Source organism: Silurus aristotelis, assembly GCF_946808225.1.
Source record: "Silurus aristotelis genome assembly, chromosome: 6".
Lineage (NCBI taxonomy): Eukaryota > Metazoa > Chordata > Actinopteri > Siluriformes > Siluridae > Silurus > Silurus aristotelis.
Genome location: NC_139579.1, coordinates 20,462,830 through 20,490,385, shown reverse-complemented (window position 1 = coordinate 20,490,385; position 27,556 = coordinate 20,462,830). Strand labels below are relative to the sequence as shown.

The window sequence follows — 27,556 nt, the reverse complement described above, 5'->3', positions numbered from 1 at the left end:
GCCTTCAATAATAGATGATGTGCCTCCTCTCCAACTGTGGATGCAGTGCTTACTCTCACAATCCAGTACATTTCAGGCAAACATCTTGTATTTTTCACAAAAAAAGCCCATTTGAGCCAAGGGCAGAAAACCAAACAGAGACCTTTTTGTTTATCCTGTTTATTCAACAGTAACATATTCAAACAAAAATCTTGAATATTACATACAACGGTGCCATCAAGAGCACCGGCCCTATCATTAGGAGATCACAGCTTGGAATCCAGGAGAGCAAAATTGGCCGAGCTCTCTGGCTGGGAGGGATGGCATATCCTCTTTCCCCTGTCAATCACAGCAACATTAGCAAATCAATGCCAGCTGTGAGTACATGTATGGAGAAGAAGGGAGTCGGTGTTTATGTACATGAGCAGCAATTATTAAAAAGCATTTGTTTTTATTTTTTTCTTGCTTGGTAGATGTTATGTGACAAGAGTCACAATTGTGAGTGTAGTGACTATACCTAACACTGTTTTGATTTCCAGCTAAAAGCCAAAGACAAATTCTGATGCTTGTTGGCCAGAAAAGTGTACAAACTTCATCTGAAGGCCATAGGGTCTTAGGCAGAGACTGACCTATGCCTGGTTTGTGCAATGCGTTATGCAACTCTGGGGCTTTACAGAGTGGACTACTAAGTTTATATAAGCAGGGATAGTTTTCTGAAATACTCTCTTCCTCTGTTGCGTGCGTGTGTGTGTGTGTGTGTGTGTGTGTGTGTGTGTGTGTGTGTGTGTGTGTGTGTGTGTGTGTGTGTGTGTGTGTGTGTGTGTGTGTGTGTGAGTCCTCCACCAAAAGCAATACGACTTTTAGCACATATCTAAAGACACATTATATTAAGCTCAAACTTAACCTTCTTAAAGTAAAATCAGAAATTATCTTACTTGATGAACTCATTTTTTTAAATGTTCTCTAAACACTTCATTTTGATTCCATCACTACAGTCTTGTAACTAAGATTTGATCACTGCTAATACTTTCAGTGTACAATTAACTTTAACATTTTGATGTATGAGAAAGAGAAATGTATTTTGACAAAATGGTACTGGTAATAGCCAGCTCGGATGTAGAGAAAAATAATGTGACTTGACCCCAAAAGCGATAAAACTTCTTATAGGTTTGCTAAATGAATATGAATTGCACATATGCTAAATGAAGTGTCCAATACTTTTGGCTGCCTGGGTGAAGGCTGGAAGATGAGAAGGTTACGAAAGGCAGTGGGTTCTGATGCAGAGATGGGGGTAAGGGGGATACGCTGGTGATGGATCAGCACACATGCACATCTATCACCGATGACAGACGAGAGCAAGTGTGAAGAGCGCTTATTTATGGCTTGGAATACAGACTGAATTGATATCCTTTACAGACCTAAACGCCTTAAAAACGAGTAAACAAATAAACAAAAGCCTCACGAAGCAGATATCTGTCACTGACAGAATGTGTTTAAAAAAAAAACCAAAAAACAATATGAATGCTAATATGAACTAGGTCCATGTGGAAAGGACTTTCAATGCTATCATACATTATCATATATTAATTGGAGAATGGAAAATAAGTATGATGAAATCAAATGCTACAGCTTAATTAAAGCCAGGGAATTTATATTACAATCATATTAAATCCTATGCATATCATCTTTTTTATGAGATCAGGTTATATTTAATGCAGCATTCATATAGATTCTTATAGATTCCTGCTGCTCTAAAGCTTTAGAAGAGAGGACAATTTCTTGGAGTGCATGATCACTCTCGACACATGCAAAGTGCCCTTGCTTCCTTTTTAAAATCCTTTACCTTCACTACTTGAAGTCATAGAGGAAATATAATCTGCATAAATTTCCCAGGCGAAACTGAGACCTTCTCCTGTGTCCTGGAGTGTGTGTTTGGTGTGTGTGTGTGGGTGTGTGTGTGTGTGTGTGTGTGTGTGTGTGTGTGTGTGTGTGTGTGTGTGTGTGTGTGTGTGTGTGTTTGGTGTGTGTATGTATGTAATCAAACGTGTGTGTCAGGGGCTTGGCATGTGAGGTGTGTTCTGTTGTTGTTGGTGAGTGTTTTGTTGTGTATGAATTGTTTGCAGGAGCAGGTAGGCAGCTCTGCTCGCACACTCTGACTCTTCTGCTCAGACCTGACAGTGGGGCACCCAGGTTATCACTGACGTGACACCAATAGATGTGACGAAGCAACCACTGGACCACAAGCTTTCTCCTGCCTAATCCCCAAATCACACACACACACACACACACACACACACACACACACACACACACGTGTCTGCGGGTGTGAAAAAAAGGGTGATAGATAGAGGCAAAAGAATACTATTAGTTTAGGCAGTGTCTGGGGAGCAATGGGGTTTGTGTGTTGTGGTTTGATGAAATTTCAATGTAAAGACTCTGCCGAGTCACATGCCGAGCAAGCAGAGCTCGGCATGTGATACGTTTTGGTATTTTCATGACCGTATTTGGAAACATGGAAGCAGCACAAATGTGGGGGAAAAAAGGATCAGGTTTAAATGAATACATTATTATTATTATATTGAGGTAAGTTTAATCATGCTTCTGTAACATCCAATCCAAACTCTACTTTCAAATCGGCTCCTCTCATTCGCTTTAAAGATCCGAGTGTGCGCAGTGCGGCACAGTAACGTTTCCGTAATAACATATGATTCGATTTCACTTACAGATTTCATATCGATTTTTTTAGTGGTAGCAATAACCAACCGACCAACAGGACTTACAGAAAATATCTTTTCCTCTTCCTTCACTTGATTTTACGTCAATATTTCAGTAGTAGTGTAATAAACTTGGCAGCTTGGATACAAGAATACGTTTTTATTCTCTATGTCAACAGTCTAAAATCCACAGTTTGAAAAAAGGGGATGAATATATTCACCACGGTGTAAAACACAAAACTTGTGTTATTGTGCATAGCAGCCTATACCCTGTATACAAAACAGTAAATGAGTTATTATCAGTATATGAGTTATATTAAAGTATTATCCTTTACCAAATACTTGTTTTTATCAGTAGAACTGGCCGCTCTTAGTTCTGCAGTTATGTACTCACTATGTCTGATTGCATTTTAAGCAACTCGTGTTTTGAAAGTTTTGAAAAATGGGTTTCTCTGCACTTTGTGATCTCTGCTCAACTCAAGTTCAATCCCCATGCCCAAGGGCCTTGTAGATAATCTACTTTACACTAGCAAAAAACACAATTTTACTCGCAAAAAAATACTATTTCATTAATGTATGGTGTAGAGTTGTTAGATCACTTAATAAGTTTTGAGTGGGTCCAAATGTACAGCACTAAATCATAAGCATAACACAAGATCTGGAAATGGGACAGAGTGACAAACTTCATATAAAGTGCAAATTTGAATGAAAATGTTGGTGGTAGCCTAACAGGATTGGGCGGCATGACAATTACATAAATTAGTGGATTACTATCAGAGTAATATCAATTTTCTTTATTAATTTGAATGAATTTAGGTGGTGTTTCTGCTTCACTTACATGCAATGAAAAAGCATGGTGGACAGCATAGAAGAAAAGGGTTTTTTTAAGGCTGCATTTCACAGCTGGCACAGATTGAATTATTGGATTTAACAGAAGCACAAATATGCTCCAGCAATGCTCTTGTTATAAATTGGTCTTTAATAAGTTTGTTCATTTTAGTCATGAATAAAATAATCAGGTCTGTGTTATTCCGGGGAAATTGCATTTCTGCTCCCTTTTTATTTTCCTCTGACAAGCTTTTATGCTGTCGCAAACTCTACTGTAGAAACAGGACTGACCCTAGAACTGGAATTTTCACATGGCGAACAATTGGAGTGATACAAACAGTAAAACATCCCGATGAGCTCATAGTAAATATATGCACTGCTGAAACACTGCTCATCCATTCAAATTAGTGGACCAGAACTAACTGTTGTATAAATTGTGAACATACACAATAGTGGAAAATGGCTACAGATAGGCCAGAATGAGCAAAAAATGGAAATCAAAACAACATATCGCATATTGGATACTGTGTCAAGTAGAATTGGATCTGGAAAATGTTTACATATAAAATGATTTTCCTCATTTGTTTTCTTTGCTATTCTTTACACTTTTACATCGTATTCCAATATACAGTATTATATTTCCAAAGTAAGTATAAATGTGAAAGGCATCAGCTCAAAATAAATTTGAAAGCTTAGTGGATTTTAAAGACAACAATATTGAATGGCTGATATCTAAATCGGCTGATGCTCAAGGTTTTAGTATATATATATTATACATTGGTACTCCAAACAAGACTCATCTGTGCTAAGAAGGAGACAATTCATTTTTCAATTTGGGTTGATCAGGTGACCCCTTGTTCATTTCACTAGACAAAGCACAGAAGTGCTCAATATTTATTTGTTCTGCTTAGTCCTTGGTTGTATGAAGCCATTTGAAATGGTTCAGAAAAATAAAATAATAAATAAATAAATCAGGCCATAGATTTAAATCATTTTCATATTCCTCAGTCTATTCAGTGAGTTTTCTTGAAGAGACCACTCCCATCATGATAAAAACGCTTTGTTCTAGGATAAAGGGGATCAGACAGAATAACATATTAATGAATTGCAGCAATGCTGTAATGGAAAAAGGTAAACCCATTCCATGCCAGCTAAACTTCCACTACAGCATACCTAATTACTTTAATTTGTCAGCCATGTACGTATGTGAAATTATTTTTGCAGTAGTTACTACAGTCATTTTATATATTGATTGTGAATGATTATTATCTTCAGAAAAAACTGCTAATATCCATTTTTTGAAAGGTTGTTCACAATTCTGTTATTTAAATAGTCTAAGCACAAAACTAGCCTGATCTGATCACATGCACCAGAACACTGCTCTACACTAGACTATTTCCCACAAGCACAAAACTGCAATACATAGTGAGAAGGGGTGGTGTAAACATCACATAAATTTAAAGTATCACACATAAAAATAGGCTAAAATAAAAAATGAAAAAAGTCAGAGATTCAATCTGATATTTGCTTTTCATAATAGTCAGCAAAACAAAATCCATGATTCTTTATATATGAGAAAAGAAAAATGGATTCAGTCCAATTTTACCTACAATATAAATGTATTTTATTCACATCTTTTATTTGCCAACATTTGGTCACCATAATTTCATTCTGTCAGAAATTCTTTTGTGTATGCAGCTTGATTTAGTAGTGTTCACACTCGATCAAAAAGATGAAGTTAAATTAGACCTGTGCACTTGGCCCTGCAATGTGCCCACAGCCTAATACATATACTTTTTTTTATTTTCCTTTTATAAGTCTTTGAATTATGTGTGTGTGTGTGTGTGTGTGTGTGTCCCCTCTGTAATGGCAAGTTCTAATTCCTACTGCTCATTTGCCAACACAGACTGCTACGTCCCTCGTTAATGTGATTCAGGGACCTGGATCCACCATCAAGCTCAATCAATAGCCGTTTCATTTCACACCATCCCTCAATGCCTTATAAACACAGCCCTCCCTCTCCCCCTGCAGTCAACCCCCATGTTATAATTCTCCCATGGGTACCGGAAAGAGCTACGCTACACACACACACACACAAACACACACACACACACACACACACACACACACACACACACACACACACAAACACACACACGCACACATTCCATGTGGCAGCTGGACTATGAGTCTGGCATTAAACCTGAAAAAAAAAACCTGCACATCTCTACATCAGTATGAAGGAGTACAGCCTTTCATAATAAAACTCAACTTGATGTTTCTCTTAGAAGAGTAAAAATAGAGTGAACATGGTGATGAGGCTTTTTCATGCTCCGAAATTTGAAGCCTTTGCAATTTTTATAGTATATAATAACTGTTCAGTATCAGCCCAGCCTTGTCACCCTCATCGTGTAGTAAATAAATGATTAGTGCTGTATGGGAGAGGACGTACTCTTTCAATCGCTCTCACTCGAACACAGAAGTAACGACTCCACTGTCAAGCTTTTAGGGAGCGCATCTCGGGTTTGTGAGAAAGAATTTCATTAATAAGGAAGATGGAAACACTACGGTGTAGCTGCTTGGCCCATCAATGTGATTCAAGCTAGTGTGTGTGAATTTGTGTTGGACTCACAAGATGTGTTTCCAGGTAAAGGTTGAGGCTGTTGATATCAGCTCGTGGTGGAGTCCAGTTCTCTGTGCTCTCTAGTGCTTCCCTCAACCAGCAGATAAACTCGTCCAGCTTAGAGACAAAGCCCTGAACAACATAAACAAACAAACAGACACACACACACACACATATATATACAATTAACAATAGTAATAATAATAATACAAAAATTATTTGAACACAATGATTATTTCCAGAAATAAAATTTTTTACATTTATTTTAAAATTGTATATTTAAGTAGCACTAAAGATAATTAAATAATAATGACAAATATTTTTTTACTGAATTTATTATTTAAAAAAACATAAAAAATGTAATATATTCATTAAAAATTATATCTACTATATATTACTGTATATCAAGTGTATTCTGACACAATTTGTGAAATTAATATTTACAAAATGTGAATGAATCTTAATATTACTGTATATTTCCATATTTCTCCCTACCTATATTAAATATTTTGAACTTTAATATTAACTATATTCCATTTTTTCTGCAAACATGTGAGTTAAAGAATTTTTTAAACAAAAGGATCTAAATTCTCCTGATGTAACGTGCTGTCTAAAGTGAAATCCAGCTATGAGGCTCGCAGATGCTTGACAATCAGTACTCGCTGAAGCGAGCCTTTAAAATTTCAATTCGGATATCGCTGATAAAGTCTGGGGTACACAAAGTTGCTTTAATCTAACATGGACAGTGCTTGGCAGAATGTCATTCAGCACTTGTCCTTGATGTGCTGAAGGAAAACTGCTGGCGGTGTTCTGATGTGTGACCACTGCCACCTTTTGGTCATCTCTGAATCTGCATCTGAAGTAAAGAATAATGATCACTCCTTATATCATTTGCTTTCAGATCAAGCCTGAGGATGACCAGCGGGAGAAGACAGCAAGAGGGAAACACAGTCCTCTAATTACAACGAAATGCATGCACTTATACATCACAGTCCTCTAGAGCCACATTCTAATGCCATAAACCTGAACAGATCAAATGGCACTTTGTAATATCTCTAATGAACTACATAGCCAGACCCCCAGGCTTTATCCGAAGATACTTCTCCCTTTTTGCTATAGCAGCTCATTACCTAACATTGGTGAAAATCAAAGATATTGATACAAATGACCTCTCCACACGCCAGCTAAGAATGCTATAATTTATTGAATATTTTGCTTCAACTTCTGAAGAAGAGTGGCTTTGTAGTGAGCAAGACTGCCTCTGTTTTCAAAGTTAAATGCTGGTGAGAAAGTAAAAAAAAGGAGCGAGCGAGAGAGAGAGAGAGAGAGAGAGAGAGAGAGAGAGAGAGAGAGAGAGAGAGAGAGAGAGAGAGACTGAGTGAGAATGAGAGAAAGATGAAGAAATGGTGTTCTGTGTGCCGTTCAGCGTGGATTCTTGTCTCTGCTCTGCTTTAACAGGTCTCGTGCAAAGCTTTATAATGTGTAGGCACAATGCATGCATAATATATGAGACAATTCATGGACTATCAAAATACCTTTAAAAACAAGTGCCCACAGCAAATGGAACTTTAAGAGTGTATAAAGTTTCTCCTTATCCCTGTGCATATAAATCTCAATAAACCTAAATCCTTAGCTTATAGAGTCTAATGACCCGACTTTAGGTCTCTGTGTGTTAATGTTTACTGAATATGACAGTTAGTGTTCTCCTTCAAGCACTTACAGCTGCCCCTATGGTATGTTGGTGAAAAAACGGCAATTTAAGAGCATTAAATCAAGGCCTGCACTCAAAAAACTGGGCTGGACTTTATATTTTTATACACTATAATGGCATAATTATATATATATATATTTCTTTTTTTCTATCACATTCCATATTTAGCTCCCATTTGCGGTTATAATTGTCTCCACTCTTTTGGAAAGATGGTCTAATTGATTTAGATAGATAGATAGATAGATAGATAGATAGATAGATAGATAGATAGATAGATAGATAGATAGATAGATAGATAGATAGATAGATAGATAGATAGATAGATAGATAGATAGATAGATAGATAGATAGATAGACAGACAGACAGACAGACAGACAGACAGACAGACAGACAGACAGACAGACAGACAGACAAACAAATAAATAAATAAATAAATAGATAGATAGATCCTCTGTTAGTATTCCAGATACTTTATTGGCAGGTGCAAATTTTGAAACCTTTCTCCCAAAATTTCAGTTGGTGGACTCGAGTTTGTCTGAGCCCTTGATATTTAAGTTTATTTCATTAAAGTTATTTGAGTTCAGATATGTGTAATAATAAAATTGAACCCATGTTTTGTTACTGTTTTAGTTAAAAATGCTGATAACCTCACCAGAGTACCAAAACATGCCACCAGGGGCCCTGGGCCCACAGGTTAAAGACTGCTGGTGTAGATAGAGAGCTAACAACCACAGCACATCATGAGTCAATGGAAATCAAATGGCTTTGCTAGTAGTTTGTTAACACCATAACCAGAAGCTACATATTCATCTGCTCTGAGACTGTTTTTGGTGTGAGCAGAAGATGATATACAAAGAGTCTATTGCAAGATGATGTAGAAAACAAAGTTATCTAATTTATTGCCTTACAAAGTAAAAAGTGCACCATAAAAGGAGGGGAAGAAATATATAGGGTTAGATAGGCCTGAAGCAAAGAAAAAAAAAAAAAAAAAGGGAAAGAGAGAAACAGAGGGGCTGAGAAAGACAAGGAGATGGAGAGCAGGTTGGTCAGATGCGTCACACTTGACTAAGCCCCTGAGACTCCCCCCAGCAAAGGCTTCAGCTGCCAGCTGTCTGTTGCCGAGAGGATGAAGTCATCTCCAGGGGCTGCATGCTAATGAAATCAATCACTTCCCCCCATGACACGCATCATCTCAGGTGAACGTGGATGCCTGCCTCAGCCTAGCCCAGTCATCTTTTTACAGACACAAACACACACTCACACATCCTTTCATACTCTTTCCTGTGTGTTTTCTTCTTCCTTACAATACCGACGCAGAAAACACGACTAGCCAGAGACATTTGTTTCATCATCGTTTGCATCTCATCTCTACTAGTGATTCTAATCGTCTTATCGGCTGGTGGAGGTCTAATGAGGAGCATTTTACAGTTCTGCAGGCAGAGATTTGCAGATTAAATGGGAAACCATTATGGAATGTTTTCAAGCAGATGCATTACAGCCTTATCTTTTTTTTAAGCATGTTCCCTATGCTGCAGTACAACGTGCTTGCATACATATATATTTTTATTGGTTCTTCATAATTTCTATTAAAAATTTCTCTAGTTTAATTGTTTACTGTCTCAATTGTTTACTGTTACAGTCTGCGTACTTGTCTGGTCCAATTAGTATCTTACATGTCACATATGTGTGCACACACTACAACAAATTCCTCAAATATGTAACACCGCAAAAAAAAAAAAAGATTCTGATGGATACAATATGATGCTTGTATTTCTTTAACTGAGCCAGTAGGTGACAGCAGTGCAGCACCTTTTTAAAGCACCCCTCACTGCAGAACTAAAACTACAGGAAATTGACTTGGCCATGTTTCAGTTCACCATTCCTGGGCCGGTGTATGGTTGGGAGTTATAGAAGGATGTGAAATTCAGCTACTCCCACTTTAAAGGACATTTGGTTCTGCAGCACGGACTATTGCTTTTTGTAGTTGGCATAACGTCAAGCATTTTTGGTTTGGCCTACTGATTATAGATTTGAGCTACTGATCAGGAATAAACAATTATACATGTAAATTGTGGATTGCTATAGAATTTTTTGTATTCAGAGTTCTCTTCAACTATCCTTAATTGTACTATTTACTTTTCTTTTTAATTGTCCTAATTTATAAGTAACTCACCTTGCACTGAGCGGTATGAACTGTGTTTTTCTAGCACATACGCAATTTATGGCAGTTTATTATTTTTTTATATGCACAAAAGATATGAGCCAGTCTTGTTACACATACACAAAAACCCTTTTGCCTGTTTGTGACTATCTGGGGGATTAATTGAATGTCCCTAAAAGCAGTAGCTGCAATAATATACACCCAGCTGTTTTCCTAACCAAAAAACTTAATAAACTCTAGAAATCTCACCTCTAACTTTCCCCAAATGTCCTGGTAGTTCTCCTGGTGCTGGATGTCTTCCAGTAGCTGCTCAATCATAGGTGTACACTGGAGCACCATCCTGGAGGCCTCAGGTTGCACCGTAATCCTCTCAGCTCCTCTAGACTTGAGTGTACACCAGCCACCCTCATCTTCTGATTGCAAATCACTGAGGGGTCCAGACTCGATACTTTCATCTACAGAGGGAGCCACATCACTGGATGATGATGAAAACCTCCCTGTTGAAAAGTGCTTCCTATTGGGCTGAGGAGAAAACAGATGGTTATTGGTCTCCCATTCTGTGTTGGTCTCTGTAAGCTCCCAATTGTCCACATCCTGAACTGATTGCTGCAGGGCTCTTGGAGGTAAAGCCTGGGCCAAACTTTCCAACTTTGAGGCCAACATTTCAGTCTTCTTGAGCTGGGCAGGAAGGGCAAGGAATTCCTCAGAGCCATACCAAAAATCATCTTTAGGGCTATTGTTCTTCTCGGCAATTTGAGAGGCCTGTTTCGGCATGATCAACATAGAATATGTAGTAGGAGGACCATCATCCAGACTGGAAGAGCTTTCACATGGTTCATGATTTGAAGTTTCCTCCCCTGAAGAGGGTGGTGGGGTGGAGGAGTCACTGTTCACCTGCATGGTTTTGAAGTGCTTGCTTTTTGAGCGTGAGTACAGGTTACTGTGTTCAGTGTTGTCTTCCTGCTCAGCTACAGAAAAGCTTCTCTGGTGGGGCATTTGAACTCTGTGCTTCTGGAAAACTGCTTGGTGAGTCGCATGCCGATTCTTTGCATTCATGACGTGAAGATTCTCTTCTGACTGAGTCCCGCTGCTGGGGTACACTGCCTCCAGGTCCAGCCAAAATCTAGAACGATCAGGCAGATCCAAAAGAGATGGTGTGCTTCTGCTAATGTCAGCATGGTACTGCAGAGACGATTCTACTACAAACATGGGCTTCTTTGGCATGGAGGGCTGAGTGGGTGATACAGCATTACTGTGAGAGCCTTGAAGTGGACGCTTGGACTGGCCAACATCATTCTCACACTGCATATCTGTGTCTATGGATGATGCTTGGTCCATGGGCTTGCTCTGAGTTTCCTGGTTTAAATCAACTGGTTCCTCCACAGGCTCCTGGGTGGATCTTGGTAATTCAGACACAGAACCCTGTGTGGATCTGATTAATTTCTCCTGTGTAGGTGAGGAAGATTCTTGGCTCTGTCTGGAGGCAGCAATAGTAAGAAGATCTACACTCTGAAGCAATTCAGGGAAGTCCCGCTGCAGCTCAGGATAGAGAGAGCGCGGCTCTTGAGGCAGGCCTCGGCCCTCTGGGTCTTCACTGGGGCTGTAGTCACTCAGTTCATAGGCAGTGATGCCACAATCCAGGGAGAAGTAGTCCTGACTACATTTAATAATCAGCTGACCCGAGTCATCAACCTCTGTCAGGGAGTCCAGTCGAGCCTGGAGGCAAGACAATGAAAAAAGAGAAGAACAGTATTTATATGTATATGTACATAAATGCAAGTTTTACTTATGAACTTGCATAGATTATTAAGATTTAGAGCTGAAAACATCCCTGAACTAAAGAAAATAAGCCTTTAAGAGAAAGTGAGAAAACAGCTGTTTATACTGCTATAATATTAACAGGAACTACCACAATTCACAAATGTGCTACAATTAAAAAAACATAAACAGTATTACAATCCGAAATTGTAACATATTGATAAAAATGTAATTGTTGGCAAATGTTTGCGATATAAAAGAATTTAACCACCGTAGGATTTGGTTTTATGGGAACATAACAAAAAAACACAACATGAAAAGGCCTATTGTGTTTTATTCCTTAATTTTGTCGCTGTGTAATAGTGTTTGCCTTGCTATTCTACCTTGTGCATATGTGTGTACATATAATACATCGTGTGTATGGGTGTGACCTGGTCGTGGTCCTGGCTGAAAGCCTGCAGTATGTCTGTTTGCCGGGTGTAGTTGCCGTTGGAGTCCTGCAGGCCCTGGAGAAGCCTCTCCTTCAGAACCAGCACAGACACACGCAGCTGATGCCAAAGGAGCTGCACGGTCCGGATGTCGACGATGATATTCACCGAATAGGACAGCAGCTTCAGGGAGAACTCAGTCTCCAGTAACGCATGGATCTGCTCCACATGATCTGATATGTCCTCACAGATGTCCTGTGTCACAGGAAGACACACACATAGAAAGATGATTTTACGTCTTGATTTACACAAGAGTGCTTAAATGCTTTTAAAGTACAGATAATACTCTTTACATTTTTTTTTAAGATTTTCAAATAAAAAGACAAAATACATACTTTATCTCTGTAAAAAAGTATCAACTATGAATTATCATTTTTAACTAAAAAACAGAAAAGAAACCTGGAAAAAAAGGGTTGTGTAAGAATTAAGATGTCTGAAGACAGCAAAAACAGATAGTTCAACTAAAACAACAAAAATCTCTAAAAGTCTTGTGTTCACCTTTAAACTGATTCTTCACTTATATCAAATTCACCTACCGTAAAAACTAAGAAGCACCGTAGACAATTTCACGAAACACTATACAACCAATGAAAGAAATAGCGGAAAACTTGTCACACTTCCTCATTCTGCAGCTGAGTCAGTTTCACATGAGATGTGAATAATTTACACACAATATCACAACATAAACAACTGTGTGCCACATCGCACTGTAAAATGCTGATATGCCACATGCCACAAATACAGATGATCCTGATTACACTCTGGGGACCACAGCAAACAGTGTTATTTAGATCACATTTTGAGTACTGAGCATCAATACTACAAAATCATTATCAGTGTATGAGGTACAAAGGCATCTTGCAAAAAGCTCATTCATTTCTCAACTTTGGACTTTAACAGAGTGGCCTTCAACAGGGAGTATGAGAACTTTTTTGCATTTTAATAGGACCACTGTCCACAAAAGGCTGAGAAACCCTGATCTAAATAGATAAATAAATGTGTGTTGTCCATTCCAGTATAGCTACTGGTAAGAACCCAAATAGTATGTTTATCTTTCTCTGTCACCATGGAGTAAATTACAAAGTGCTGATATTAAAAGGCTACTTTCAGTATTTAATACTGTGAGACAGGAATCTTCACCCTGACCTAAAACAGGGGTCCAGCTGCTGGAAACATATGACATACTCAGCCAGTCACCACACACTAACACACTGACACACACAATGCACACACACATGCACACACATGCACATACAGTCTATTATGGTAGAATCACAAGACAATAACATACACAGGTTATTACATTCTATAATTAGTTTTGAAATCTAGCTTCAAAATATATTTCTGTAACATCAAAATTGTTGATTTATGCTATATATTTAAAGTTTTCACAAAGAACTTCCTGCAAAAAAACAAAACAAAAAAAAAAACAAGTAACTTCCTTAGTAGCCTTATCATCTTATATCTTGGAGATTCCAGTAAACTCCATGCGTGAATCTACTGCACTGCTTCAACTAAAGAAATGAGGACTTCAGCAGCTATGAAGTATCAGAATGCTGCAGACGTGCCAAAGCAACTGCCGCACTGTTGTTACTCTGTGTTTGTGCCAGCCGGCACTAGCATCTTGGCCACGGTGCTTCCTGCCTCTGAATATAATGCGGCATGTCTGAATGTAGGTCAGAACTTTTGCCAACATGACTGGGACTCTACACAAGACCTCGACCACAGCAGCACAAGAATAAAACACTACAGTAGGGGTCAACTGTACCAGAATCAGCATCTCAATCTGATTAAAGGACTTTATTTTATCTCCAGTCAAATAATTAAGAACAAGAATCCTGCTAAAGACATGAACAATGAACATGATTCAAATATTAGCATTGATGACCATTAACTTATGATGTGGTAATATTATTGTAATATTGCATGAGGATTTCTTTTGGACAGAATAAATGTTACTGTATACATACATACATTTACTATAAGTGTACTGTCATATTTTTCCGTGTATGCAATATTGACACAGCACACTAAACAGCTCTGAGTTATCATGCAAATGTGTGCAGCAAATAGTCAGAATGTGGACAGTGACTACATAAAGGGTGTAAAGACAACCTTTTAAAACCATTTGCACTCATACATTTCATTAAAGCACAATAGCAGCAAAAGCACTGTTTTTAAAACCGTAAGGTAAAAACCTCTATACATACACAGTCTATAAAAGAAATTAGTACAATCTGTTCTATCATTTCATTTATATCCAACAATACAGGCTAGATTTTAATCTTACATTGTAATATAAAGCGTAATGAATTGCATTAGAATGTGTGACATAATTGCCTGTAACCTTATCCATACATATCCTAGAAGTGAATACTTTTACGCTGCTCTAATGCATGATAATTATATTCGAAGTGTCCCTTTTACTATAGAAAATAAGTTAACCCCATTAACACTATCCTGTTCTACACCAGTGAAAGCAAAATCACATCCATAATGGCACATGCTTACCTCCTGTTGGCTGCATGCGATCAAATGAAATAGAAAGAATTGAAGTAAATAAAAGTGCAATGCATTCAGTGGAAGTAAGCAAGAATGAGCTACATCTACTCTGCCACTGTTGGTCACATGTTTTTCCCCTATCTCTCTCTGAAGGAGGGTTTCTCACCACTGCGAGGCTATTTTAGGATTCAACCGCACTCCCCTTCTCACAGCACTTGTGCTGGGTTCACTGAAAATAGCCAAGAGCAAATGGACCAGTCATTTGCTACTGGGGAGGTCACACTCACACTCCCAAGAGCCTATGACTTTCCACACGCCCTTAGACACAGACATTTTTTGTTGTTGTTGATTTTGTTGCTGCTGAGAGGCAGACATAGAGCTATGAGTGGCTATGCAGGGCATTTAATGGACAACCTTCTCGAATGTTAATTTTAATGTTAACTTGGGCCATTTTGCACTCTACACCACTATTTCTGCAGGGATAAATAAATGAAGGCATCACTACCGGTGAGCCATCAAGTTAATATAACTTGAAAAATGTGAAAACATTTTTAAGAGGCACATGCATGTTCCTTTTTTATATGCATTAAACTAGGTCATTAAATGATATAAAGATTTACTTTGACCAAACCGAAATACACACATAACATAAAACATAATAAACTGTTAAAAAGTTTGTTTTCATTGAAAATCCATCCCTTAGCATGAATAACAGCTTTACACACTCTTGGTATCTTGCAAGTTTCTCTAAACATTCAGCTGAAATACTTTGCCATGCTTCTTGTAAAACTTGGCTTGACCGTGATCCAGTTTGTTTCAGAGCAGTTCAATAGAATTTAGGTGTGGTGACTGGGCAGGACATTCCATTATCAATAACATTCCAGCTGACTGTTTGCTCTCTGAATAATGCTTACAGTGCTTCACAGTATACTTTGGGTCATTGTCTTGTTATATGGTAGTTATATGTTGAAGTTGGTTACAAATAACCGCAGTACAGACAGAATTGCATGGCGTTCTGTGTAGCATTAAATGGATTGGTAGCCATGTTGGTTAAGTTTTCCTTTCACCTGAAATAAGTCTTCAACCATCCCTGCCCCAAAACAACCCCAACCCATTAAGATTTCACCTCCATGTTTGACTCTGGGTGTGAGGCAGTCTGCTAACATCTTCTCTACTGTTCTCTGTATTACGAAAGTTCTTTTGTTCATCCAAATTTCAGTCAAAATGTCTTATTTTGACTTACCTGTACACAGAGCATTCTTCCAGTCCTTCACTGTCCAATTCTTGTGTGTTTTTGCCTTTTATTTTATTTGTTGCATATAAACAAAAGGAACAGTAATGTGTCTCAAAAACCATAAAATGACCAAAAACCAAACTTTTTGATAGGCACTGACTGTGGTAAACTAAAAATATTTATTCTTTCAATGTCAGAAATCTGTCGGTCCAAAGACTTTCCCAGGAACAGATTTCAAAATTCTGTCAGTCATATAGAGAGGGAAGTCCACCTACCTACATCTGGAGATGGGAGGAAACCAGAAAATCCAAAGAAAACCCAGACACATAAAAATTATTTACAGTTACATATACATTGGCCTTAATTTAAATTCTATTGACCTGAATGCATGGTCTAATTTGGGTCTAAATTAAACTGATTTGACTCTAATATATCCATGGAATGTACCATGCTAAAACTAAAACAGGTTCTCAGTGGCCATTTCGGGCCACTGGACTTAAATTCAGTGTCTCATATAGAAGAATGAAGCATATAAATCACCAACCACACAGACTAAAATGGCTTGTATATTTTGATTGCCTTAAAAAAAAAAAATGAAAACCCCTTTTCTCTCTTAACGCCTTATTTTCTCATGTCAGTGCCTTTTCTTGTTGGCTGTGATAACATGCCAAGATTATGTGAATTCTCCAGAGTGCTGGGATTACATCACTAGAAATAAATATCCACAAGCAGCTGCAAGCCGTCTCTAACTGAGACCTGATCCTGTCTATACTCTGTAAGACATATTGCATGCATATGAGTTTAAATGTGTATCTAATATAACTAGAGTCATGGCTGCTTTAAGTTTGCCCACACCCAGTGTGTGCACATTATTCAGTGGGTAGGGCTAAGAAGAGAATGTAGACACACCACAGCTGTGACGCAAGGTCTTCATACCCACCTCTCCCTCCCCACATTCTACACACAGCTACTGGAGGATGATGGCACCACAGCATACGGTGACAGCTATGCATTCTGCACATAGTCTTTATTTATAACACATTTTTAACAAGCTTTTTGAGAGAATTAGATGCTTGCTTTGTTTTTGTTTTTTAAATATGGCACCATCTAGTGGTGAACAAATATCAGAACGCATGCTCATCAAAATGCAACCGCATCAAAAATAATGAAATCATTGGTATTTCCAGGCTCCTTCAAGCTTTTTTCTTGTTCTCCTGGCTCCGTATTTTATTTTCTTATAGACGTAAATCAATATCCCATTTTAAAATGAGAACAAGACTATTTAAAGCTTGAATTTGTAAAATAAAAATGGATCTAAATATACTTACAGTTTTTCTCAGTTGCTTTGAAACGTTTCTCTGTTGAAAAATTTAAATCTCAAAACTACTTGTTCAACCTCCACATCATTAATTTACTTGTGGACATCATTAAAGCATTTCTTGCTGCTTTGATCAAATTGCGAACGCTTTTGTACATTCATTTAATTGATTGTATACAGTTGTCTGCTGTTTCCTACATTATTAGTTGTTTATATCATGTTGATCAAAATATATTATACTGGTTTCACCTTAATAGTCTTAACCCCAAAACATCTGAGCATAAGTTCATTGTATAAGTAATTGAATGCAAAATGACCAAACCAGCTGTCTTCATCTGTGAAGCTTAATTTTCTATTCAAGCTTTTTGGTAAATGTATCTTGAATTGATGAATTGTGCAGATGAATTTTGAATTTCACTAATGAAGGTGAGATCAACCAATAATCAACTAGTTCTCTTAAATAGGTCAAAGGTGAATCTTGTAGACCTTCAATTGATGAGCAGACAAAGCAAAACACAGAATTACAATTTCTGAAAATGGATGAACAACCAAGAAATTACCGAACACTAGTACAGTAAAAATGTCAATGCTGTCTGGTCTTTTGCATTTAATATAAATCAAATATCCAATCAATGAATACATTTGTGGTGTTGCAATTCATAGATGCCATACAGAAGAAAATCAGCCATGTGCATTTTCAATCATTGTAATCCAAATCATAGTTTATATCAGTAAATACTAAAACTGTGCATTGTTTTACTGAAAACATGACTAAACATTTTGATGATCTTGTTTGTGAACAATGACAAAAGCACTTGTTATTCTGATGGTAATGATATGTTCATTGACACAATACTTTTGAGAGATGAACTAAGGATTTTGAAAAAACATCAGGCTTTTGGAAGAAATCCAGGTAGCAGTGTGTAGCTAGACAGCACCAGATGGTGGTCTGTAGGATGGCTTTGGAGGTGAAGAAGTTGAGGAGGAAAGTGAGAACTGAAAAAAGAATAAGATGGTGGAAACTAAAGGAGGACGACTGTAGTGTGAGATTCAGGGAAGAGGTCAGACAGGGGCTACTGTAAGTGGTGGTGAAGAGGTGCTGGATGATTGGGCAACTACTGCAGAAGTGATAAGGGAGACAGCTAGAAAGGTACTTGGTGTGACATCTGGAAATAGAAAGGAAGACAAAGAGACGTGGTGGGGGAATGAGAAAAGTAGGCAGGAATACAAGGAGATGCAGCAGCAGGTAAAGAGGGATGTAGCGAAAGCCAAGTAAAAGGCATATTAGGAGCTGTATGAGAAGTTGGACACTAAGGAAGAAGAGAAGGATTTGTACCGATTGGCCAGGCAGAGGGACCGAGCTGGGAAGGATGTGCTGCAAGTTAGAGCAATAAAAGATGGAGATGGAAATGTGTTGATTAGTGAGGAGAGTGTGTTGAGAAGATGGAGGGAGTATTTTGAGAAGCTGATGAATGAGGAAAATAAGAAAAAGAAAAGGGTGGATGATGTGGCGTTAGTGAAGCAGGAAGTGGATAGTATTAGTAAGGAGGAAGTGAGAGCAGAGATTAAGAGGATGAAGAGTGGAAAGTCAGTTGGACCAGATGACATACCGGTAGAAGCGTGGAGATGTTTAGGAGAGATGGCAACAGAGTTTTTAACCAGATTGTTCAAAAAGATTTTGGAAGGTGAGAGGATGCCTGAGGAATGGAGAAGAAGTGTGCTGGTACCGATCTTTAAGAATGAGGGAGATGTGCAGGCCTGCAGAAACTACAGGGGAAAAAAGTTAATCAATCACACCATGAAGTTATGGGAAAGAGTAATGGATGCCAGGCTGAGAGAAGAGGTGACCATCTGTGAGCAACAGTATGCTTTCATGGTTTTACTACGGATGCATTATTTGCTTTGAGAATGTTGCTGGAGAAATATAGAGAAGGTCAGAAGGAGCTGGATTGTGTGTTTGTGGATTTAGAGAAAGTGTACGACAGGGTGCCAAGAGAGGAACTGTGGTATTGTATGAGAAAGTCAGGTGTGGTGGAGAAGTGAGGGTGGGACAGGATATGTATGAGGACAGTGTGACATTAGGAACGGGAGACTTGTTCAAAGTGGAGGTGAGGCTGCATGAAGGATCGGCTCTGAGCCCTTTCCTGTTTGCAGTGGTGATGGACAGGTTGACGGACGAAGTCAGACAGGAGTCTCTATGGACTATAATGTTTGCAGATAATATTGTGATTTGTGGTAAGAGTAGGGAGCAGGTTGAGAAGAGCCTGGAGAGGTGGAGGTACGTGCTGGAGAGAAGGGGAATGAAAGTCAGTAGGAGTAAGACAGAGTACATGTGTGTGAATGAGAGGGAGGGCAGTGGAGTGGTGCGGTGTGGTTGCAGGGAGAAGAGGTGGAGAAGGTGGAGGAGTTCAGGTCAACAGTGCAAAGTAATGGAGAGTGTGTTAGAGAAGTGAAGAAAAGAGTGCAGGCAGGGTGGAGTGGGTGGAGAAGAGTGACAGGAGTGATTTGTGATATAAGGATATCTGCAAGAGTGAAAGGAAAAGTTTATAGGACTGTGGTGAGACCTGAGATGTTGTATGGTTTAGAAACAGTGGCATTGAGTAAAAGACAGGAGGCGGAGCTGGAGGTAGCAGAGCTGAAGATGTTGAGGTTTTCATTGGGAGTGATTAGGATGGACAGGATTTGAAACAAGTTTATAAGAGGGATAGTGCATGTAGGACGTTTTGGAGAAAAGGTTAGGGAGGCGAGATTGAGATCGTTTGGACATGTGCAGAGGAGGGACACAGGGTATATCGGTAGAAGAATGCTGAGGATGAAGCCGCTAGGAAGGAGGAAAAGAGAAAGGCCAAGGAGGAGGTTTGTGGATGTGGTGAGGGAAGACATGCAGGTAGTTGGTTTGAAAGAGGCAGATGTAGAGGACAGAGTAGTATAGAGATGGATGATCCAATGTGGCGACCCTTAACGGGAGCAGCCGAGATCATTTACATATATCAGTTTGGTCCAGGATTAGTGCCGATCAAATGAAAAAGCAACTTACACAACGCATTTAACAAGAGGGATCGTGATTACCTAAACATTACTGCCAGTATAAGTAATCTATTCTAATAGCTGAAGGCCCTCTATTATACTTTAATCATCAGTTTTATTTAAAATGAGCGTGTAGCTTTGCTGCTTCAACCTCCAGGCCTCCTGAACAACCTTCCTGGTCATCAATCCTGAGTATAGTTACTATCTATGTAAGTTTCATTTTTCATTGATGTCGGTGTGGGTTAACTGATTTCCTTCCATATCTCAAAACATGCCAGTCACAAAATTGGGTAAGACCTACAGACATTTTCTTAACATAAGCAACTAAATGTAAGAATTGAAATCTCCTTACAATTTACAGAATTTAGTATAAGGCAACACATAGTCAGCTAAGAGTGAAGCTGGAAATTTCAAACTGTCTGCTTTAGTTTGCCTTTAGTCTGTTCTCCTGAATTCTATGATTATATTATCGTTAGCTTTTTTTTCTTTTTCTTTTTTTTTATGTAAGTGAAATATCAAATGCACCAATAATTTTCACCACTAGATGGAAGTCTTCACTTATCTGAAAGTGACTATGACACAACGTGTTAAATTGCTCTCCTGAAAGGCCACAAACACTGCAGAGATTGTTGTTTACTCTGTAGGACAAGTGAATCCGCTCACAAAAAAAAAAAACACTCATTATTAGATTTTGTTTTATTAGAACACTGCAAAAATACACTTGGTCACTAATCGTGTCTGTACTTTCTGGCATAAAAATTATCAGTCAGTTATCATGGTTAGCATTATTAACCCATATTTATGTAGCTTTGTGTTGTTTTTATAAAACCAGAAAACTGAGAAGACAAAGAATATTATGAATGGGATTAAGGATTGCCTGAAACACAGTGGGGAAAATACATTTAGAGGACTGATAAGGTAAAGATGAAATTGTTAATTACATGGACTAAATAATGTGCTTTATTTATTTTTATCCCCACTCATATTCTTTGTTTTGTATTCACCAACCACTGAAATAAATCTGACAGAAAAATGGAAATAACTGAGGCATGGTAACAGAGAAGCCTTAGTCAGTTCCATTCAGCAGTGTTTGCACAGCGTAACCCTCAATAAAACATTGTCTGCTGAGAGAATAGACAAAGAGAGCAATCATTCCCAATGCAGAGTCTTGAGAGAGGTTGAGCTAAACATTCACTCGAATTCGAACTTAAGCCATTGTGCTGAATGTAGATAAAACGATTAATGTTGAAATAGAAGATTTTAAGACAGCACTCTATCTTGGTTGTTTTTGCTTGCTTTTGGTTAGGAAATAATAATAATAATAATAATAATAATAATAATAATAATAATAATAATAATAATAATAATAATAATAATAATAATATAATGCTTCTCATTGGCTTCTACTTAAAAATGTGAACAAAACCTAATGTGCTATGTTACATAGGCATGTGTGGTTTTTTTTACTGAAACCACAAACTTTATTTCCCATAATCCCCTGTCTAGAATTTCATTACATTTAAATTGAGCACTCACAACTATCCTATCCCACTCTACAATCTTTAAAATTCTAATAATGCTCACCTTTAAATACACATTTTGCAGAGTCTGTTTTTATATACGTAAGTATATAATATATTAGTTATATTAGTAAGCCATACATACTTTGTTTTTTGCTCTGGCTTGAGTCAGTCTCTGCCAAATTCAGTCTTGGAGATCACCTGACCCATGTCTTGTTTACTGGTTTTGATTACTACCTTGCCCTTTGGATTATTTCTCGCTCTGTTTTACGCAACAATCTGAACCCTTAGTTTGCCTGAGGTTCATGATGTACCATTTTTTATGAGTCTAAAAAACAACTGTCATTATATTCACATATTTGAATCCATCAAGATCATGCTAGCCAACATATTTACTTAAAACAATGTTCTGCAAACAACAGTGAAGTATATTTCTTTAGACACAGACCAAAAAAAACATGTCCCTTCCCTGTTGAAAACCCTTCACATATTATTTATTGGTAGTCACAGATAGGCTATAAAAAGCTGTGGCATGTGGGGCTTCAGTGTGTTTGCTTTCAACATTAAAGGGACAAGAGGAACACATGTCAGAGTGGCTAAAATCCCAAAGACAAGAGGGTAGTGCTCTTATAAAAGTGGCCTGCAACAGATGTTCCATCATTCCTGCATAAACAAACAATGAACAAGCTGAGAAAATCTTTGCCTAAAGCAGCACTATTCAACAAAACAGCCAGAATACTTTTTTTCCTCTTGAAGATGCAGCACTGCAAAATATACAAAGCCTGCAACCTTTCTATTAATAGGAAACCCCTATATTGCAAGTATACTGTATACATGCTCATTAAAAAGGGGCATTGAGTAGAATAGAAGCTCTAGCAATTATAGGGGAATAAAAATACAATGAATTTAAACCTACGTCCCAACTTATTAGCTAATATCATGACAGCTTAGCTAATTTAGTTACCCAGATGGGTTTCTTTAGCTTCAGTAGAAGGTAGCTAGCTAGATTACAAGCACAATTAGCTTGTTAATATATATATATATATATATATATATATATATATATATATATATATATATATATATATATATATATATATATATATATATGTATATATATATATATATATATATATATATATATATAATTTAATGCTGTTGCTTACTGAATGCTTTGTTATACTTGTTATATTTTTACACCTGAGGCTGGCTATGTTTCATTACACTGTACAGCTGTAAATATGCATGATATAACATTGAACTAATGTGAAACCTCTTAGCTGATTTACGGTAGTTAGCAATGTAGAGGTTTGTTACCAGAGTTAGATAACCTAGCTGGCTATTTTACAATGATTGCTCATCACATACTCCATGTATTTCCAGTATGTTTGTCATAAGGAGCTAACAAATATGAAGTATTAAAACTGTTTTTTTGTTTCTATATTTGTACATTGAAAATACAGATAGCTAAATCTTCTGCTGTAACCGTCAATAACCCCACAATATAATCATGGGGTACTCCACCCTCCAATGGCAATATTCAATTAGCAAATAAAGACATATTTAGAACCAAAGCTAAAGCTAGGTTAGTTTGGGCAGAAATGAAATTAAAATAACACTCCACCAAATGAACATGATCACACAGAATACACTGAGGTGGACAATGAGAACATTGTGCTTTTTTATTGTTTAGTGTTATTGTTAGCTTCTTTTCTGCTGCTTTTAAAGGTAGGCATTACTGACTGTACTATACCTCAGAAAAACCTGCTTGAAACGACTTCAGTGTAGTCAGTCATTGTATTTAATGTTTATTATTTAATATTGATCTTAAATGGTCATGAAGTTGGTTTTAAAGAGGCAGATGTAGAGGACAGAATAGTATAGAGACGGATGATCTGCTGTGGTGACCCCTAATGGGAGCAGCCGAAAGAAGAAGAAAAAGAGTGTTATTGCTAGCTACCAGTTTAATGTTGCTAACAATTACAGGTAGTTGTCGACTTACGACCACGATTGGGATCAGTCGTAACACGATTTGATCATAAGTAGAGTAGGCTATATGTACAGTACTGTGAAATGATGCCGGAATCGTACGCCGCGGCTAGCGATTGTGGTCGTAAAGTTGAAAGATGCATAGGTCGTAAGTCGACGACTACCTGTCGTTTAAAAGTTTACATTCAATAAGTAAGAGTGGCTTATATACTGTTTTGTGTATAGTGAATAAAAGTTTTGCATTCAAGTCTTCTTTGGAGAACAGATGAAAAATTCAAAAGACTTGTAAAAATAGCACATTTTGACCATATAGAATCCACGTATAGAAGTGATTTATGTATAATCATATAATTATACTGCATTTTCTTTCCACAAGCGATCTGAATCCTCATGACAATGAAGCTGGACACAAATATACACACACACACACACACACACACACACACACACACACACACACACACACACACTGCAAAATACCAAATGTACAGTATTTATTTTAAATGGACAATTTCTTTTACACTATCCCACATTTAGCTCTGTGTTCTGGTCAGTGCTGCAATATTGCAATGCATTAGTGTCTTATTGTACAGTGTTGTGCTATGTGTACTAAATGTTTTGCGCACGTATAGGTCTGTATGATGTTATTATTTTTGTGTTGTCTAGTATTATTTATGTTGTATGTAGCACCTTAGTCCTAGAGCAAGATTGTTTCATTTTACTGTGTAACGCTCTGAATTGTCATTATGAAGGAGTGAAAGAGGATGCCAGCAACAACAATGGTTATCACACAAAATATACTTTGTACACATTTATGACATGTACTCACTTTGTACTCACATTTGTTGACAGCTATTTTGACAATAATAGCTGTATGTTGAGTTATATTTAGAGGACAGTAAATCTGTACTGCTATACAAGCTGCACACTGGCAACTCTAAAATATATATATAAAAATATATATTATAAGTTATATAATATAGAATATAAGTTTTATTTCTATAGTACTGTCCCTGATCTACTAAACTTATTATGCGATACTGTACTTCTGTAAGTGTAATGAGGCAAATGACACTCATTTTTATCTGCCAATGTTACAGTTTTTCCTCAGTTGCTTTGGAGCATTTCTCGAATCATTCTGAATATTTGCAATTTTTAAAACAATTTGTACAAACAGCACAACACATTGGATTTCTTGCAAAAAGCCTGTAATTTTCTCAAAATCCTTAGTTTATCTGTCAAAAGTAAGTATGGTGTCAATGAACATATCATTACCATCAGAATAACAATACAAACAAGGTTGTCAAAATGTTTAGTCTACGCTTTGGATTACAATGAATGAAAATCCACAAGGCTGAATTTCTTCTGTATGGCATCTATGAGTTTTAACAGCACATATTTATTCATTTATTGCATATTTGATTTATATTGAATGCAAAAGACCAGACAGCATTCACATTTTTACTGTACTGTACTAGTGTTCGTTTATTTCTTGGTTGTTCATCCATTTTCAGAAATTGTAATTCTTTGTTTCGCTCTGTCTGTAAACACTCACCAATTGAAGGTTCACAAGATTCACCTTTGATCTATTTTAGAGAACTAGTTGATAGTTGATTGATCTGATGCCATTCACTCACCTTTATTATTAAAATTGTAAAAAAAAATAAAAAACAAAAAAATAATTTTAAATCAAGCTTCATCTGCACAATTCATCAATTCAAGATACATTTACAAATAAAGTTGAATAGAAATTTAAGCTTGACGGATTATGGCAACTGGTTTAACCATTTTGCATTCAATGACTTATGCAAGGAACTGATGCCCAGATGTTTTGGGGGTTTAGACTATTTAGGTGAAAGTAATATATAATATATTTTGATCAGAATGATATAAACAAAAGATAATGTATGAAACAGCAGACACAATCGATTAAATTAATATACCAAAGCATTCGCAATTTGATCAAAGCAACGAAAATAAATTTTATGATGTGGAGGTTAAACAAGTATTTTTGAGAATTTTATTTTTGATCTGAGAAATGCTGCAAAGCAACTGAGAAAACTGTAATAGATATACCAGTTAACAGAAAAATTGACCAAACTAAATAAGATATTTGTGGCATCTTAATGCTATGGAAGCTGCACTTGTATATGTGACAAATTGAATAGTGTTTAATTACGCACTTTAGCACATCTTCATTTTCATCTGCATGTAGAGTACATCGGGCACATAGTGTGTAGTTGTTTTATTTTACTAAAGTGTTTCTTACCTTTAGCTGTACCAGGTGTGCATCCACATGCCTGTTGAGGCTGTCCTGCTGCACTGACTGCGTAAGATCTTTCACTCTATCTGCTGTAGCTCTCAGCCAAGTCTCAATCTCTGGCAGGTGAAGCACCACTTTCCAGTCAGCTCCTGTGTGTAGGGGAGGAGGTTTCTGAGACCTCGGGCGGAGTCCTGGGCTCTGAAACTCATTATCTCCACTTTCATTAGGCTCACATGGACCATGTTTAGAGCTGGACTCCAAGGTGGGAGTGATGGAGGTGATCATAGGTGAGGCCGCTTCACTGGCCACCGGCGACACTGCGATGCTCATGGTGAAAAATATGTTAGATCCGTACAGTGGTTGTGGGGAGAACTGTGGGAAGAATAAATAAGGAGAGGGAACAGGGGACAGAAAGAAGAAGAAGAGAGAAAATGTGTGACTGAGTATGAAACACATTAATTTATTTTTAAGGTTTGAAAGCGGATTCGGCAGAAAAAAGCACTGTCAATTCATTTCATGCTCTGCTGGCATACAAATTGACTGAGACCTACCCAATAACATGCCCAAGGGCTTTTTATTCTCTAGTATTTTTTCTTAATGCAAAAAAAAATAAGTTTTTGCAATTTTTCCATTACACTTATCCTCTCCCAATACCAGACAAGACTTAAATCAGTAGTCTAGTGTAAAGTAGTGTTATGGGGTATTATTAGTCAACTGCCATAAACAAACGATTATAGACATTTATATTAGCTCTCTGCATGAGCGCTGGGCTCACTGACACTTCTATCTGCACTTCAAGAGCATCAATTCGCATTCTGTTAATCTATACTAACTGTTAGGTTAGACTACTGATTCCCAACCCAGGGGTCATGACCCCAATAAAGGTGGCAAAAGATTTTTGAGGGGTCACCAAGTGCACTCTTGATTTGTTTTTTTTTGTTTGTTGTTTTGTAATAATTTTTTTTTTTTTTTTTTATAAAAGCTCGATAAATAATTAAATAGCACAATAAATAATTGTTGTGTACAAAAAGTTATTGTGTTTTAACTGGTGTATTTTTTTTTGTTTTTAGAATACAATAATAAAAAAAATACAATAATAGATTAATTCTCTGATTAAATTATATTCATGCTAATAGATTTTAATTTGATCCTGTTGTTTGTTTAGCAGTTAAATAGGAATGAAATGAAAGGTCTGTCCTTGTGAACCCTTGCATGTTGTTACACGTTTTTGTGTAATTGATAGATTTGTTTAATATTTAAATTAAATGTTAAAATAGGGGTCTCTTGAAAAAAGGTTGGGAACCACTGGGTTAGACTATACTGTCTGCTAGCTTTCTTAAAAAATGTTTTTTGCTAAACTGTTTCTCCTGGTACTTTATATTTTCCTAATAAACCTCCCAAAGAGACACCAGAAAATCGGAAAAACTGCAAAAAAAATGC

General features: G+C 37.3%; 2 protein-coding genes across 3 annotated transcripts in view; one reads left to right on the top strand and one right to left on the bottom strand.

The window, feature by feature from the left end:
- Positions 1-27,556, top strand: part of LOC310727555 (non-pathogenic pore-forming peptide amoebapore A-like) — a 133,172-nt gene that overhangs the window by 39,012 nt on the left and 66,604 nt on the right. The gene's annotated exons all lie outside the window — the stretch shown is intronic.
- The window catches only part of akap6 (A kinase (PRKA) anchor protein 6), a 109,995-nt gene that overhangs the window by 73,294 nt on the left and 9,145 nt on the right, over positions 1-27,556 (bottom strand). For both annotated transcript variants that reach the window (XM_083544115.1, XM_083544116.1), the window contains exons 2-5: positions 26,123-26,488; positions 12,207-12,458; positions 10,267-11,733; positions 6,154-6,276 (exon numbers count right to left, since the gene is read on the bottom strand). In XM_083544115.1, coding sequence (XP_083400241.1) covers positions 6,154-6,276; positions 10,267-11,733; positions 12,207-12,458; positions 26,123-26,446 — 2,166 coding nt within the window. In that variant the 5' untranslated portion in view covers positions 26,447-26,488. The remainder of the gene's footprint in view (positions 1-6,153; positions 6,277-10,266; positions 11,734-12,206; positions 12,459-26,122; positions 26,489-27,556) is intronic.